Here is a 19,392-nt window from a genome sequence, read left to right on the forward strand (position 1 = left end):
ATCTGCAAATTCTTAATGCATGAATAATCACTGCTGATTATCAGATCAAGAGTATTACTCCCTCTGGTTGCCTCTCGAACAGGTTGCTGTAGAAAACACTCATCCGATAAATCCAAAAAATTCTTGCTAGTGTACGAGTGACAAATCCACAAGTTCCAGTCAATATCTGGAAATGGTTGAGTCTGCTAATACCTGCTAACTCAGGTATTGGCAAACTGAACCCTTTTATGGCTAAGGGTTTGCTAATATCTGCTAATACCTGTTAGCAAATCCAACTATAATTTCACCATTCAACGAGGTTCTGATCAACACCAAAGCCCTTGAACTCACTGATATGAGTTCCAGGAGTCCAGAACCCATTGTATTTACTGCCCATGAGTGCAATCCACTCTCAAGCTTGACTCGACTGGTGTTGAATTACTGCTACCTGGATCGATGAATAGCGAGATGTCTTCATCAGAAAGGCCTGGTTTTGTTTGAGTGCTGGCAGTTGTAAAAAATTGTTATATTGCCATCTATTTACATTTCATATAAACAATATAAAAAGCCTAAATTGATGTTTATATTTAATTGTTAAAGACAAGTAGCATTGTTTTTTGTAGTCCTCTTTCAGTTGGATGTCACAGCATCATGACCATCAGCATTTACAATCATGAAATTTGTGTTCCCATTGTACTGGCTCAATTATTGTTCTGCCATCTATTTATAATTCATAAAAACTTTCTGAAAAACTAAGTTGATGTTTAAATTTAATTGTTAATGTTTTTTTTTTTGTTTTAAGCCTGTTCCTCTTCCAGTCTAGTGTTGCAGCTGCCGTGGTTGTAAGCATTTCTTATGAAATTTGTTTTCCCGCAGTAATTAATATACTGCTATCTGTTTATGCTTCATGTAAACAGTCTGAAAAACTAAGTTAGTGTTGCTGATGTGTGTATTTAATTGTTAATTGCAGGTAGTATTTCCCCAACCCCTGGTGTAGAAGTCACAGAATAACTTATACTCTGTGTTAGAATGATGTATTCAGACATAACCATCAAAGATGTGTAAAGACCTTTCTGATGACTAAATTGATGGTAAAAAAGGGAAACTCTTACAAATAAAGGTGTTTTTTGGGTGTTATTATCAATGTGGATATAAATGAAAAAATAAATTGATATAAAGAATTATTGGCCTGAAGAATGGACAAACATAAATAAAATACATTCTTGAAAAATGGAATTTTTCAAAAATGTATTTAGCAAGAAGAGATTTCTTCAGTTATTTTGGAAGTTACATTCCTGGCCACCAAGAGAAGGACAGAAAACAGTAAAGTTGGGACCCTAAAGTAAAAAAGTATTGTTGATTATCTTGATGGAAAGTTTTGTGAATATTTTCTTCCAGGAAGAAATATTATATTAGAACTTTTAACATGCTTCGTCATTCTGTTTTATAATACTGCTATATTGGGCAAAGCAATAAAAGACATGGGGGAAAAAGCCAAAGAACATAAAAATGATGTGCGCAGAAGAATTAATTCTTAGATTCAGATCTTTATGTAGTTGAGCAGGTGACATAGGGGATTTCACGTATGACACATTATAGTCAGAAATGGAAATGGAGTATACAGAAGTACATATATAAAGGATTAATTTTTTCATCAGAACTGTGTGTGTGTGTGTGTGTGTGTGTGTGTGTGTGTGTGTGTGTGTGTGTGTGTGTGTGTGTGTGTGTGTGTGTGTGTGTGTGTGTGTGTGTGTAAAATTATAATGTATAATAAATATATATATATTTATGACCGCTCACAAAATATATCAGGTGTGCTGTGATGATTTTATATATATATATATATATGCATTCCCTTTAATATTTGTTATTTTTAAGAATAAATAGAAACTAATTGTGCTGCAAGAAATCAGGCTGTGGTCAAAATTTGTTATGCTTTGGTCTGAAATAGGAAATGTTATTGGTTAAAGCAGGATTTTCCAAATTTTATATAACTGTAGAGGACCAGTGCTTGGTTTCAATGCACAAATATATAAATGCACACGCGCACGCGCGCAATGAAGAGAAATGGATAAATTTTCACTCTTTTTTAATCTTATAACAGTAAGTCATTTATTATGTGTGCACTGTCATGGAATGGCCACTTTTTTGGGTATGCCTACCCTTATTTCATGAAATGGAGAGCTCTTTCACTAACTACATCATGTTTCCAGCATGTGATATAAAGCAGGAGGGTGGATAGTTAGGGATGCTGTATATGTGCAATTCATTGCAAGAATAAGCAAGGTGATTTAAGTGACTAAATATAGTTGGTTTTAGATGTGCTGCTACGAGTGTCTTGGAAGCTGCAACCCTGCTGGGATACTCACATGCCGTGTCTCAGGTGTATCAACATTGATCCAATTGAGGCCATCAGAGACATTCTCTGGAGTCTAAATGTTGTTGGAACTGATATTCAGGTGACACTTGAATCAAGTGAAATCAAGTTTCAGTTAAGTCCAGTCACTCTGCGACAACCAGATCCTCTGCTTGCACCTGCATGCTGGCGGGACTGTTAGTAACCCTGGGTATAGTCCTGCAGTGTGGCAGAGAGTATACTCAATGTGAACACCAAGGTATTCACCAACATAAGTAGGGGTCGAGGTGTGGCTTCCACACCACACAAAGGAATGCTGCCCCTGTAAGTTCTCAGGCAATACAGGGTGGTAAAGGATTCTTATCAACCAGTGCAATACCACCACTTTGCTTATTGGAGGCTTGAGGTGGTGAAGCCCATGTTTAGTTTATATATCAAAGCCCACCAAATCCCCAGCTCTTCCATCATGCAGTATGATTATTGTCTTTTGAGATGGTTATGATGGGCGAGATCCAATCTTCCTTACATTTCAAGGGTAAAGCTCTAAAATGGTCTTTGTAGGTTGGCCACTAAATAGTCCACTGAACTGAACCTATTGATAAATCTCTAGTAAGCATCCAGATCAGGCTATTGTATAATCTCGTTACCTGTACTCTGCCAGATAGTTACTGGAGGGAGTCCAAGTAGTGGGCATGTGGAGGAGATTGTTAAAGCTGCCTTATATCAAGGAGCTTGATATAATTATATTCCCAGTTCCAAAAGTTTCATTACTTCATACAGTGTAGCCTTCCAACCATTTCTTACTCTGATTACATCATAAATAGCCAAATTAATACAACAAACTTATATGTGAAAAGATCTAAACCTCCCAAACACTTCAACGTTAATTTCACAAATATACATGGTCTCAGTTCAGTTTGAATAATGCCCATTTTCAATTATAGTCTAGTCTGCCAAGTTCCACTTATGTTTTGACAGAATCCCAATTATCAGTTGATTCAACCACTGTTCATCTCAGTTGTCCCAATTATTAATTGCTATATGATTCCTTTTGCTTCAAAAGTAGTATTTGTACATATGCCTGCTGTGATATTCCCTGTTAAAGACAGTAATTTGAAATCTCCTCTTTTCAATCTTCTCTGGCTTAAAATTTCTCTACACCATTCAGTGAAATTCATCTGTTGCTGCTATTGTTCTCCAAACTCCACTAATCACTTGGAACTCTTTGACTTCCCCTCTTTGAAACTTGACTTACTCGGGTCCTACTTTCCTAACAGTGAGGTAGTTTTCCTTGGCTATTTCAATGTTTGCAACTCCAGCTGGTTTCCATTTCCTACTCACACGGACCAAGCTAGTTGAGATGCTGAAGCTTTTGCGATTACTAATGATCTCGCACAGATTGTTCATTTACCTACCAGAACACCAGCCAATCCTAGACAACCAACACTCTTAACCTTTTTCTCACAAACAGCCCTTCCAAGTACATGGTCGAGACGAATGGTCCTCTAGGCACTTTAGATCGCAACTTGGTGATGGTATTTTCTCCAGTGCAACCTTTCTCTTGTGGCCATTCTCAACCTTGTAGTTTAGCATTACAAGAATGCAAAATGGAATGATCTGCAAGATTATCTATTCTTCTTTTCCTTGGTTGGATTATTCTTTTAAATCTTTTGATATCAATGCTTTCTCATAACGTGTCTGTGAAATTATTCTTGTAGGGATGAAATCCTTTATTCTACACTCCACCTATGTATATAAAGTGCTTAGCATCATAATACACAGCCATTTCTGAATAAACAGAAAATTTTTAAGGTGGCATCGTTTTAGGTTATATCTCATATTGTGAATGCCTTCACAACGAGTTGCCATGATATTGCACTACTTCGAATAAGTAACGCTTCACCTAAGGAGAAGACTAGTGTTACTTATTCTCAGATAGGTACCACCACCCAGACAGCACTGTTTCAGGGCTATTTGGCCCTTCGTCAGTGAGTGGGTAGGTACCCAAGTGATGCAATGATGGCAAAAACAGTTATGAAGTATAACTCCACAATAAGGCCCTAAATGCGCCTTAGTCTAAATACATCATACACCATCAGGCATCTCTCATATTGTGGAGTTATACTTCATAACTGTTTTTGCCATCATTGCATCACTTGGATACCTACCCACTCACTGACGAAGGGCCAAATAGCCCTGAAACAGTGCTGTCTGGGTGGTGGTACCTATCTGAGAATAAGTAACACTAGTCTTCTCCTTAGGTGAAGCGTTACTTATTCGAAGTAGTGCAATATCATGGCAACTCGTTGTGAAGGCATTCACAATATGAGATATAACCTAAAACGATGCCACCTTAAAAATTTTCTGTTTATTCAGAAATGGCTGTGTATTATGATGCTAAGCACTTTATATACATAGTCTAAATTTGTTCGCAGCTTGAGGCTCTAGCCCTAAATGCGCCTTAGTCTAAATACACTCCACCTTAAAATCTTATCCTTTATCTAAACCTTAGTTTTTCAAATAAATGCAACTAAGGCCGTTCAAGATAAGAATGTTGCATCCAAATCTTCAGGTTTATTTTCAGCCTTCATCAAAGTTTGCAACAATTGTAAAGCAGTTATTAATCAGTTCAAACTAAATTTTGAACAGATTAAGAGTAGAAAACTTGCTTCTTGTTCAAATGGTAGTCGAGCATTCTGGTGTCTTTCAAAAGTTATTGGCCACAACCAACTTTTGGCTCTCTATTCTGTTAAAATTCACAAGGAAAAAAAGTAGGATGCTAGCTGACCTGCTAGCATCCTACTTTTTTCTAAATCTTGTATCGATAATCTTTATAAACCATCTCTTACCATTCCCAGTACACTCCATTCAATGTCTCTTGTGGTCTTCCGTCAAACGGATGAAAGAAGAGTTTTGAACAATTTTAATTCCAAGAAAGTACCAAGTCCTGATTGTATTTCTTCACTTGTTCTCAAAACCTGTGCTTCTGAGCTTACTTTCTCTATCACCTTTTTACACTTTCTTATTCCACTGGTGTTTTTCCTTCTGCTTGGAAATTTGCTTATCTCCAGCCAGTTCCTAAAAAGGATGACTACAAATCCATCCCATCCAGTTATTGTCCTGTTGCAGTTACTTCTACTCTTCCTACAGTAATAGAGATCTCTACTAACTGCTAACCTCTAAACCAGTGGTTTTCAACTGGGGTGCCACAACAACATTCTAGGGGTGCCTCGTAATTTGGGTTTAAGATACTTAAACTTATTATTTTTTAAAATTTATATGTTTATTTCATTATAAAAAGGTATACAGTATCTTTTTTAATTTTGTGGTTATCTATAATTGATGTTTACTTAGTACCTCTATATAAAGAATAAAATTATTATATACTGTATATATATAATTTGTATTATGAAATGTAATTTTTATAAATATATTATTGTAATAACTAATCATATAACATATTTTTTTAATATTATATATATATATATATATATACAGTGGATTCCGGTTATTTGGGCCACCGGTTAATTGGGGCAGCTGTTTATTTGGGGCAAATCTTAAAAAACAGAAACCAATCGAGAAAAGAGCCAGGGTTTACTTCGCTTAATTGGGACAGCATGCCGTTTAATCGGGGCAGGAGACTGCAGCACTGGAAATTACCCTACGATTGTCTCCGACGGTACCACTTTGTTCGGTCGAAATTCTGGAGGTCACAACCATAAAACAATAAAAACAATTAGCAGTCACCTGTTTATTGGGCTTTTCTGTTAGTGAAATCTATTATAAACGGACAGTAAACTCGATCTTACTGAATTTGTGATAATACTGACAGCTGGAATTCTGTGGGTTATTATGGTGAAATGAGTTTACACTTCCATGAAATCTTCAATCATATAAAAAATTAATTTTCAGATCTTCTGTTCATTCCTATTTTTAAAGCTTTGTAACTCATTACTCCGTTCTCACTTGTCTCACTTGCATGTATTGTGTTACTTGCAATTTGTGTGAGCTGTGTTCTTTGTTATTGATTGCTTATCTTTTTACTGTTTTAAATTTTAACCCCCACTCACAAATTTCAGTGAACAGAAATGTCAACTAGTTTGTATGTACATATTATAGTACATATTAGTTATTCCGATTATCACGTATATTCTTCCGATTTTCATGTATCATTTAATTTTTTAATTGGTAAGGTAATAATAAAGGGTAAATTTGTGCTTAATATATCTTTACTTTTATAGCCTGTGGATAAAATTCCTCATATTTTCTCTAATTAGAATTGCTGTTTAATAGAATTAAAATTCATTTCACAAACGTGATCACAATGACTGGCGCTTACTACACATCATGTAGTGAATGGTACTTTACTATGGTGAGTTCGTTGTAACATGATTTGATTATACAGTGAACTAATTGTAAAGGGGGGTACATTGTATTTTTAACTATTTAAGTGAAACTTCGGATAATTGGGGCAGCCGCTTAATCGGGCCAAAATGCACTAGTCCCGATGTGTCCCAAATAACCGGAATGGACTGTATATATAAATTGAGTAGGGGTGCCACAAAATAAAATAAATTACTCAGGGATGCCGTTATTAAAAAAAGGTTGAAAACCACTGCTCTAAACTATCTAGAAAACTTTCCATCTGATTAACAATTGCCAGTATAGATTCCATCAGAATCGATCCATTGGTGACATACTGCCTTACTCAAGCAGTTGTTCTTGATATTTCAAATGATTGTTTGGCCTAAAGGTCTCATAAAAAGCTTCCAGCTTATAGTTTTCCAAGTGTTTTTGTAATTGGGTATCCGCCGACCGGGCTAGCCGGGTAGGTAAAGTGCCTGCCTAGCAACCCAAAGGTCGTGGGTTCGATTCCCGCCTCGGGCTGGATATCACGATGGTGCCGAACCAACCGGTTGGTTGGATATCCCGGCCATGATACACAAAGGAAGCAAGAAAAAACTGGTTCCTTCGTGTATTGATCACATCATACGAAATAAATCAATAAAATAAATTGGGTATCCAGTTTTCTCTTTGGTTGCTCACTACAGGTGATAGTAGACAGTTCTCTGCCCTCTAATTTCTCCACTAATACATGTTGATGTTCCCCAAGGTTCAGTTCATTCTTCCACTCTTTTCCTCTTTTATATTAATGACATTCTTCCATTGATTGGAAATCCTGTCCATAGTTTTGATGATTGCACTTTGCATTCCACCTTCCAGTTTGAGAAACCTTGCCATGCCAAGCAATTTCTACTTTTCAAATATCTACTACCACTTCCTTAAATGCTGATCTCCAGGTAATTCTCCTATATCTCTTATATCATGAAAAAAGAATTCTTATGCTTATCTTTGATGATGCTCAGATCACATATCTCTATTAGAGATTATCCAGACTTCTAATCTCTCTCGACTTAAGCGTATCACAAATATTGCTTTCTCTGCATCTAAAAAAACTGGGCTTTCTGTCACTCTCAGCATTAGTTTTCTTTCAACCGGCTACTCATTTTGTACAAATCTCATCCTCCCTGCATGGAATTTTGTTACCATATCTCTTGGGGGGGTACCTTCATAACCTCTCTCAGGCTTCTGGACTCCATTCAAAGGAAGGCAGTCAAGTTAATAAATGACTCATCTCTTAAATTCTCCGCTCTCTGTCTCATGGAAGTTCTGCCGACCGGGCTAGCCGAGTGGGTAAAGTACCTGCCCGGCAACCCAAAGGTCGCGGGTTCGATTCCCGCCTCGGGCTTGGATCAAAGTACTGCAAAAACCTTGGGAGGTGCAATATGGCCAGAGAAGCCGATGCGCCAACAACTACCAAATCAAAAAAAAAAAAAAAAAAAAAAAATGGAAGTTCTGTTTCTGCTGCATGTCTTTTCTATAGATACTTTTGTGGGCACTGTTCTTCTGAATTGCTTCTGCAATTCCCACTCGTTCCAAACCAGTCCAAACATGTTTAGCAACCAGTGAGCATCATTTTATTGTCCAACTTCATCCTCACAGAACCAGTTTTTCTTCTTCCTCATTTATTCCTTCATCTTCCACTTTCTGGAACAACCACCCCTTCACACATTTCCTGAAAATTACAATCTACAGAATCAAAGTCTAATATAAAGTTCAACCCAGTGTGAAGTAGTCTGTTTTCTAATGCCTTTTTTGTTTGTGGTTTTCATTAAAAAGGGGGGGGGAATTCAGCCAGTGGCAATCCATGTCGAAAATAGCATTGTTGATATGAGATCAGGGGAGGCTAAGATTGTCCAGAGTAACAGAGTGACTACAGTCAGTACAAACGGGGTGCCAAGTGTTCCGTAGCCAAGCGAACTAGTCAAAGAGCTTTTGCCATTACAAATTCTGTTTATTTCTGAATACCAGAAAAAAATGAGTTTTTTTTTCCTCATTTTATATTGCAGTAGCTTTTTCACTCTACAAGAAGTAGGCAAAGGCCCAGAAAGGGAAGTCACCTTTCTGTTTCTTTTTCCTTTATCACTAACACAACTAACAGCCACTTGGTCACCTTATGGCAATGCTCCTGCCCCGTGGCGGGGCCAGTAACTTGGGTGGTAAAGGCAAACCCCCAGGGCCAAAAGGAGCCATCATGGATCTTAACACTTTCCCACCATTAAAGCCTTCAAGCTCAAGACTAGAATCTCATGATAACGAATCCATTCACCCTAAAAGGATTCGAAGAGAAGCACATTCTCCTGACATACCTAACTTTCTGGTTATACACTCTCTCTCTCTCCACCTAGCCTGTGGGCAAGTTATTGCCATTTATGATCCAAAAAAATTTGTAAATTATCGCTGGGTCACCAAAAGTGGTGAAAAGAATGCAATCCGGAGACCTTCTCATTGAAACAGCCACCTCCAAACATTCTGAGTGGTTATTAAAGACAATGACATTTGGTGGGCTGCCAGTGTCTCTGTTACTCCCCACAATACCTTAAATTAGTCGAAAGGTGTCATCACAGAATGTGACCGTCTTACAGTGTCTGAAGATGAATTAGTTGAGGAACTTAGGAATCAAAAGGTAATTAGTGCAAGATGAATAAGGACTAAAAAAGATGGAAATCTTACACCAACACAGCACCAACATGATCCATCATTTTAAATTTCAGCACTCCTGATTTGCCATCTGCAGTAAAAGCTGGCTATTTAAACTGCCGAATTTGCCCATACATCCTGAATCCTCTTCATTGTTTTAAATGCCAGAAATATGGGCCACTCACAGCAGGCATGCAGAGGTGACACCATCTGTCCTATTTGTGGATAAAAGGATCATACACACGCTGATTATTCAGCCTCAACTCCCATCTGCCCCAACTGCAAAGGAAGCCACCCTGCCTTCTCTAAATCTTGTAAAATGTGGAAAAAAATTCAAAAGTACAAAATTGAACATAAAGTCATATCCCGAGGCATGCTGGCAAATTATGTTGACCATGTCTAGTCCATCTTATGCCTCTCACACCCAAAGTTATCATTCAATTGCAGTTCAAGTAGATGTGTCAGTACTGCCCAACACCTCTCTAGCTAACTGGGTTAAAGCAACTTTATCAACCACTGGAAAAGATACTACCAAAACCAGCAAAGCTACAAACATCCCAATTAATATACCAACTGATACTTCAACTACTAAGGAATATAAGAAATGTGAACAACCCACCAACAGCATGGTAGTGAATGAACGCCCAGATTATGAGGCGCCTTCATAGAACTTCATGCCAATGACACTATTGATACTGGATGCCCCACATTCCCAAAAAAAACCCATAAAAAATGCCCCACTCACAAAAAACAGTCAGATGAATCATCCTTAGCTAAACCCAAATAATGCCTAACATCATACAGTGGAACTGCAGAGCAGTTATTCTTATGATTTAAGGGATTTAAAAGCTCACTTCAATCCCATAGGTATATACCTGCAGGAAACATCTTTGTCAACCCAAGTCTCACCAAAATTATCAAATTATACTGTGTACAAACAAGATAGAAGCTCCGAGTATCCTGCCCGTGGAGTAGCTATTCTTATCAATTCTAACACACTGTCCAAGCACATCCAATTAACAACCACCCTAGAAGCTGTGGCAGTTCGTATTGCAGTGGGTATTTCAGTTACCCTTGTTTCTATTTATATTCCACCTTCAATACCATTTCCACATTCAGAATTGGACAATCTCATTACATAACTCCCAACACCAATTTGTCTTCTCGGTGACTTTAATGGCCACCATCCATTGTGGGGATCCACTGCAATGGATGCAAGAGGCAGATTGATTGAAGAATTTTTGAACAATAATAATCTTAATTTACTAAATTCTGGATCTCCCACCTATATTCATCTACATTTAGTTTGGGGTAGGTTGATGTGCATCGGCTGCACTTGGCTCTTCCTTGATAGCAGTTAGCAGACTATATGAATTGAAGACAAGTTTAGTTTTATATAATATCATATAATTTAACAATTCTTTAACAGGGATATGTTCGTGGTTTTAAAGATTTTAATACTTAAAAGATTTTATATTACATTAACTGGATTGGTTTGATGTGAGCGTTGGGTCGAGATTTCCTACAATAAAGGTATGATATCGATCTTATATTTAAACAATCATCTACCTACAGGATTTACTTCTGTAATTGACTTGTCCATTTGTTCTCTATCCATCTTTCCAATCATGACATGGTCGGTATTAACCGATCCCTTTAATAGCAATCATTTTCCGATTATTTGCTCTTTACAAACATGGATAACTCCAAATCCTGATCAGAGATGAACTTGGAAGTTTAAAAAGGCGAACTGGGATTGCTATTCTGCTCAAATATGTCTAGACAGACTTTATGTTCAAAATCATCCAATTGATGAAGTAACTACGTATATATAACCAATTAAATTCTAATTGCAGCCGAAACTTCTATTCTAAAATCCAAGAAAAATCGCATTCACCAAAATCACTGGTGGAATACAGATTGCCTTCAGGCCAAACAGGAGAAAAATCGTGCTTGGAATAAATTCTGCATGTATCCTACCACCAGTAACTTAATTGCTTATAAAAGACTTAAAGAAACCCGAAAAATTAGACGAAAAGCGAAACGTGATTCGTGGATTGCTTTTGCCTCCACCATCACAAAAGACACTGACACGCGGATCATCTGGAGAAGGATACAGGCCCTAAATGGCAAATTTGTTCAGATTCCCTCCCCAATACTTCATTGGAAAGGGAAAGACATGTCTACTTCTGAAGAAATTGCTAATGCACTTTCAGAATTATTTGCCCCAATCTCCGCTTCTGCTTCTTATGCGTCTTACTTCCAGAACATCAAAGCAGGTGTAGAATGGTGTAAAATCAACTTCTTCACTCACCATTCGTTTCCGTACAACCAACTTACATCAATAATAGAACTGAAAGAATCATTAAATAGATCTGCCAATCGTGCAGGCCCAGATGGTGTTCATTACATTATGTTGAAGCACTTACATCAACAAGACCTTTGTACCTTGTCGATTTTCTATAGTCGAATCTTTTCTGAAAGTGCCTATCCTTCCTGGCACCATTCTTTCATTATTGCCTTACCAAAACCAGGTAAAGACCCTTCCCTGGTTCAAAATTATAGGCCCATATTGCTCACAAGCTGCATAGGAAAAGTTTTTGAAAGGATCGTTTATACAAGGATCCTAGAATCACAAAATCTCCTGCCTGATCATAGTATGGCTTTCGGAAAAACAGATCAACGCTTGATGTGCTCATCAAAGCTGAATCTCACACCTGCAATGCTTTTGTCATGAAACAACTAGTCATGGTCAACTTAGATCTTGAAAAGGCATTTGACACTACCTGGAGTCATGGTATTATTATGGATCTTTACCATCTGAGGCTTAGGGGACAGATGCCAGAAATAATTAAAAATTTCTTGCGCCTGCATTAATTTCAGCTCCATTATAAAAACGTACTCTCTACATCTTGCATTCAGCAGGAAGGCATGCCTCAGGGTTCGATTCTTAGTTCAGTGCTATTCACAATTCGGGTTAGAAACATGACATGACATGGGACATCCCAGAAACCGTTGAAGCTTACATGTTTGCGGACGACCTTACCATTTCATGTCAGTCCAAAAGTATGAACACCATCGAACGGCAGCTCCAACTAGCCATAACCAAAATAGAATCCTGGCCTACACGCAATGTTTATTGTCTGTCAGAAAAGAAATGCACTGCCACTCACTTCTGCAAGTTACGAGCTCTTCATCCGGAACTTGAACTAGAAATAAACAAAACTCCAATCCCACTTGTTAATACTGTTAGATTTCTTGGACTGTTATTAGACAGCAATCAACAGATGCATTTGAACAAGATTCAGAATCTGCATCACTTGAATCAAATTCTGTTTCAGTATCAGAGGACATATAAAAAGTTGATTTAATGTCACCAGCTTCAACATACTGTCCATCCTGTTCCTTTTCAGTCCTGATGTCTTTGGCTGTGTATCCATTATAACAACTCTTTAGGATTAAATTTTATAGGAAAACACTTTTTATACAAAATTTTATCAGTAGACACACACTAAGGATGGTGTTTTGTTTTTCATAAACTAAAGAATTAAAATTCAACAAGTATAATCTTCAAAAAATTTTACCATTTCTTCTTATGTAAAATACTAAACTAGATAAAGTAGCATAAGCAAATAGCATATGAAACAGAACCAAGTATATAGCTTTTATAGTACTCTCTAGACATTGCAGTTGACACCAAGAAAAATTCCAGCCATAATGCAATAGCTCACGGTTTAATCAGTGTGCTGAAATCGCTCAGCTTCATTTCATATGCTTTTCCTTTTAGTATGCTAATTTTTTGATCAAATTTGAATAGATGCAAGATTTTGTTCTGGCAGAAAATGGGTTAAGGAGTACATAAATATAAAAAAGTATGTGTTGCATTCCATAAAAAAAAGTTACTATGTTTTTTTTATGAATATAGTATTAGTTTATGAGTGTTGTCATTATTTTGTGTGTGTTTTATGAACAATATGTGTATAAATGCAGTTTTATTGTCCTTAGAATGCCAAGTGTATTGGAAAAGTGAATATGAACTGTTCCATTATTTGCATGGCTGAAGGATGGGGAAAATTATATTTAGGTTTATATAGTGGACAAGTGGCTTCATGTAGCATCACAGTAAGTACCCAGTTTTATATTTCTAAAATTATATGTATAACTATGGAAAGAAATATAATATTTTAATGATATTTAATTACTTTTATTGGAGTAAGATGACGTATATTTAACTAACAATTAGTATATTTCAGCCTGTTTGCTACTTAAATCAATTATTATAATTTTATTGATTATTGACTTTTTTTAAAATTTTCAAACTTAAATTCTTGGAGAACATAGATTTTTGGTAATTTTTAATTTGTTCTTCAAGAGCCAGTTATACACTTGAGTTTCCATTAATTAAATTATTTTTTTGTATAATCCCAAGCTTTTTTATGAAAAAAAAATATATAAAAATAACTAGCTTAATATAAAAACCAGTGTTGCATAAACAAAAAAAAAAAAAAAAATACATAATATATGTATTTTAGGAGACAACAACTGTCTCTCTCAAGGAGAACTAATAGGTTGGCATTCAGCTCCATAGCTGTAGTAATATATACATGATTGCCACCATTGATTCAGTGTCCTCTGACAGTATAGTGATTTTACCACTTGTTACTCATTTGGGGAGGTCTGGTTCAAAGCCTTATCGATGACTAGGGTAATTTGTAAAGGCCTCTTCAGCTGTATTTCTGCAGTGTTTTAGTATCTTGTAACCTGGTTACAAGATACAAAATTTAGAATGTGCAGCACAAAATTGTGCTGAATATTCTAAAGACCCTGTGCATGCATTCAACAAAACTGTGGAATGCATGTATTGGCTGTGTTTATATAAAGTAGGCAACCAGCATCATGAAACTGTGGTTATGTCTGGTGCAGTAAACAGAAGACAACAACAGTAGGAAAAAGAGAATTGGCACTTAACTGTTATGGAACTTGTTTAATGTTTATTTTTTGTGTTATAAACTGTGGTATATAATCATAGTTTCTGGGCACAGTGTTAAAATTGAAATGTAAGGCTAATAGAAAGGAGTCAAAGTAATTAAAAGCAGTAACACCCACAGTTAAAAAAAAAAAAAAAAAAAAAAAAAAAAAAAAAAGAATATTTTATTTTACACAGAAATAAAAGTACTCACATGATCTTGAAGGGTTGTCAAGAAAAGAATAATAATTTTGAATGCCTATATTATGTATTTTGCACTGCCTTTGATGAGTTTTGTGTCATTAAACACGAGACATGGGAATTTATTGTTAAAGCAAAAAAAGAAAAAATCTTTGTGCATCTGCTATTTGCATATGTTGATTTCGGTTATATCTGCAAGTTTAGTGTTGATAAGTTTATCATATTTTCAGCCAGGGTTCCTTCCACAATGCTGTAACTATGGTATATAATCATAGTTTCTGGGCACAGTGTTAAAATTGAAATGTAAGGCTAATAGAAAGGAGTCAAAGTAATAATATATACATCAATGATGTATATATTATTACTGTGGACATTGTCCTTTGGGTGCATGATTGCAATGGGGTTTTCTCACATATTCTGTTTATTGGCATATCTACTGAGATGGTAGCATGCTTCTTCAGTGAACCATATGAAATAAACAACTGTTGCATTTGAGATGGTCCTATCATTGAAATGTTCATTGAGAATACGAAATAAATATGTTTTTATAAATACCTTGCTGCCTGGTATTGTATATTTTAATTTTATACTAGATTCCCCACCCTGCCAATTTTACTGTCCAGTGGATTAAGATGCATTATTATAGCTGAAAATAAATAACCACATTTGCTAATTGTGGTCTTCCCCTACCTTGTTGGAAAAATTTTTCTTCCATGTTCATTTTCATGCTTTGAAGATTTGGAACAAAGTGGCCTTGAAGTGATTCAGGTAGCATTCTGCACTGTTGTCATCTAGGATGACTGGTCCGACAATGCCAGCTGATGTAATTGCACATCATACCATGCATTTTTCAGTATGCAGAGGCATGTCCATGATTGCAATGGGGGTTCCCTCACATATTCTGTTTATTGACATAGCTACTGAGGTGGTAGCTTGCTTCTTTAGTGAACCATAAATAAATAACTGTTGCATTCTCTTCCAAATATTGACAGAATAAATTGATTTTCTTTGAGAGCAATGTTCAGCAGTTGTTGCATTTGTATTTTAAATAAACTGTTTTAAATCTTGCTGAACATGCTTAAATTTGTTAGATTTAATCCTAATTGTTGCACAGTCATTTCACAGATCTCCTTTGGTTATAAATAATTGCTTCTTATCAGGCATCCTCATGGACTTCTTTCTTCCAATAAAACACTTCTTACTATCTGTTAAAACTAGATTGTTCAGCCTAATTTCAGAATTGTCTTTCTGGGCCTTTTCTACAACTAAATCTCACTTTAAGCTCTTGCTTCACTATATGAAAACTGCCAGTTTTATAAAAACTTTGCACATAAAATAACATGTTGCTCAGTAGTAAGCAGCTAAGTAGCTGCTTATAGAATTTTCCTGATAGTATTCATTACTAACTAGTAATAAAACTCCCATGTCATACCTGTTCAATGACACCAAAGTCACCAATACCAGTCCAACACTTAAAAAAATATAGCCATTCAAAACTGACATGTCTTTTCTTAATGACCCTGTACAACTGACATGCATAATCTATTGTGGAAAATTAGCTATAGAAATTGTATAAAATTAGAAGTTGTATGCTACATAGCTAAAGGTGATACTGTTACAATTTGTTGTTTGTAAATCTGGAGGGAAAGAAAATATGTCTGCAGAATGCAAATCAGTGTTGGAATAACCTCTTAGCATGGTGGTCATCGGTAACTTTAGCATTAGTAGAGGCATATGATGCAAGAAAGCAAGCTTATACAACATTGGCAAAAAAAAAAAAAAAAAAAAAGGAACCTTTCTGAGACTCATTAGTATGATACTCATTATGTGTTTATCTGTAATGGCCTTGTTTCCCCCCCCTTCTCTTCCAGAGGTCATGAGTAAAATACATAAAGTATTCTTGAATACACTGACCAGACAAAAATTATGACTTAAAAGCTTATAAAGTACAGGAACTCCCCGATTTACATAATACTTGACTTATGCAAATTTGACTTTACGTAAGTTTTTGCCAGCCGGTGCAAACTGAAAAAATATGAAAATGTATTTTGCATCTGTAGGGATAAATGGAGGTATTGTGAAAATATCGTAATGTGAACCCAATAACATATTAGTTTATTTATTTATTTTATTTTTATTTCTTGTAATTCGTTCCAAATCCTTAGAAGTTGAAAATTTTGCTATATTACTAAGCTATTTATCTTTCTAAAAGGTCATATTTATAATGGAAATTGCATTACACTTTCATCGTTATCATATGTGTCCATTATAAGAATCAGTTTTGAACACCTTTGTGATATTTTTCTAAAGCACATTTCTGGAGGTCACAACCAAGATTGTAAAGGTTGCAAAGCTACTTCAGTTGGAGTTTGTTGCCAAAGACATGGAGGAGTTAATAGAGGAAGAAGAGAGGGAATTATTTAACAAAGAACTTATTGACTTACAGGCAGCAATAGTGAAAGAAGAAAATGCTGACGAAGATCAAGATGAACCAAAAGAGGAGCCGAGAAGCTTCATCACCAGAGAGAGAGAGAGAGAGAGAGAGAGAGAGATGGCAATGGCATTTCGTGAAATTGCATCGGCAGTGGTGAGGTTTGAAAAGATGGATCCTGACAGCGAATGATTCTTAAAAGTTAACAGAGGGGTGAATGATATGCTTGCTTGCTACAAAGAAATCTATTATTGAAAGAAAAAAGCGCCACTGTCCAGTCATCCATTAATATGTTTTTTCGTAAGGTTGAGTGGCTGACCCGTTCTAAATCTCCATAGCCCTCATCCTCTACAGCAGCGGACTTATCAGCTGAAGACGTTGATTCTGGCAATGATGCTCGAGGTAAAACTTACTGATGTTATGTCTGTCTCCTCTCTTTTTTTGTAATTTTATAATTTTGAAATTTTTTTAAATTTCACGCTTTTGTAATTTTTCCTGCACATGAGATAAAAAATTGAATAAATACAATAAATAATTCTATTCACATGTTCGTTGAACATTTCTTTTTTAATTCAATCAATTCAGCGAGCACAGTTGCGAGTGCTGCACAAGCACGGGGGAAATTTCGACTTATGTAAAATTCGATACATAGAATTACATAGAGTTCCGTGGAACGCAACCCTTACATTAATCGGGGAGTGACTGTATATCAAAGAAAGAATAACAGGTTAAGAAAGAAAACACTTAAACCCAGTGAAATAGTATGTCTTTTTGCAGATTAGGATTTCCAAAAATTAAAAACTAGAATGAATAGAAGGAAATTTTTTTTCAGAAGTGAAAACTCCAGAATTTCAGTGATGTATCTCCTTGATTGGCTAAAGGTGTCACAAACTAAAATGAAAATTTAGAGATGGTAGAATGAATAAGTGAAGGTCATCTGATAAAGGAATAAAGGGAATAAAGAATTCTTGGGAAATTCAAAACTCTCCAGCTGGCAAAGGTCAAAAGTAGTGCTTTGATAACCCCTTAACCCATAAGAGGCTGAGTTGAGCAGATATAGTGTCAATACTATGCAACCAGCAAAATACTCAAAGCCATAAAAATTAAATAGAAAACACACGAACAAAATATAAAACAAGACAGGCACCTCTAGTGAGAATAAAATATTTGATATTCAAAATAGTAAAGATATTCAAAATTTGATATTCATAATTGCAAAGTACGAATGCATTGAAGGAAATTAATATCGAAAAAAGGGAACCAAGAAATACATAACTTAGAACGTGTTGAAAATAAAAGCAACCAAGTAAATTAAAACAAGCAAAAGTGCAGGAATAACAAAGTCTGAAACAGTGAAGGCATGTTCTTATGCTAATATAAAATATATAACCAGAATAGACTAGAAAGACCATTATATTACTCTAGAGATTATGACGGAAGTGAAAATGGGTGAAAGGCACATAATGTACTAAATTGAACAGCATAAAATTAACATGTTAGCATTGTTACTTCCACATATGGTATAGGGAATTATATTTGGTCAAGATGAAATCTAAAATAAGAAGAGGAGCTGATGTTCCTTTCAAACACTGGATAGCTTAGGTAACTTTAAACTAAACTATAATTAATAAACTAAACTTTTTTAGAGGCTGTGAGTAAAATAAGAACAGTATTCTTGTCAACACTGACCAGACAGGAAATGTGACTTAAAAATTTTTAAAGTAGTAAAAATTTGTGATAACTGAAAGGAGAGTGGAGAAGAAATTGTTGAAGATGGACATAAAAAAGGCACCTGCAGTGGATGGAATCTATCCAATTATATTAAGGGAAGCAGCAAAGGAGGGAAGCAAACCCATAGCCTAGCCATAATTATGAGAGCTTCTTTGGATTCAGTGGAGAGCCCTATGGACTGGAGGTGTGTGAATGTATTCCCAATTCATAAAGAGAGATCAAAAAGCAACGTGAGTAGCTACAGACCTGTTAGCTTAACGTCTGTTCCAGGGAAAATAATGGAATCACTGGTTAAAGAAGTAATGCACGACCATCTGCCCAGGGTTCAGTGCTGGACTCACTGTTGTTCAATATTTTTCAATGATATTGATGAAGGTATATCATACTTAATGTCTTAGTTTGCAGATGATACAAAGGTTGACAAGGTGGTTAATGACAGTCATCAGGGTTGAGCTACTGCCCACATGGTGCTGCAATAAGATCTAGGAAAACTGAGTCAATGGGCTGAGAAATAGCAGTTGAAGTTTAACATTGACAAATGCAAGGTACTGTGTATGGGTAATACTACCTTATCAACTGTGTGGCATTATGCTCAGGGTATTGGAGAAAGAAAAAGACCTGGTGGTAATTGTGCAGTCAGACATGACATTCTTTGAGTAGTGCACACATGCTGCCAGGATAGCTCAT

General features: G+C 36.0%; 1 protein-coding gene across 1 annotated transcript in view; it reads left to right on the top strand.

The window, feature by feature from the left end:
• Positions 1 to 19,392, top strand: part of LOC150077095 (uncharacterized) — a 282,019-nt gene that overhangs the window by 161,558 nt on the left and 101,069 nt on the right. The window contains exon 10 of the mRNA XM_090386247.1: positions 13,382 to 13,498. Coding sequence (XP_090242373.1) covers positions 13,382 to 13,498 — 117 coding nt within the window. The remainder of the gene's footprint in view (positions 1 to 13,381; positions 13,499 to 19,392) is intronic.

The sequence above is a fragment of the Mastigoproctus giganteus genome, chromosome 12 (assembly GCF_048544385.1).
Source record: "Mastigoproctus giganteus isolate SK-2022 chromosome 12, ASM4854438v1, whole genome shotgun sequence".
NCBI classification, from domain to species: Eukaryota; Metazoa; Arthropoda; class Arachnida; order Uropygi; family Thelyphonidae; genus Mastigoproctus; species Mastigoproctus giganteus.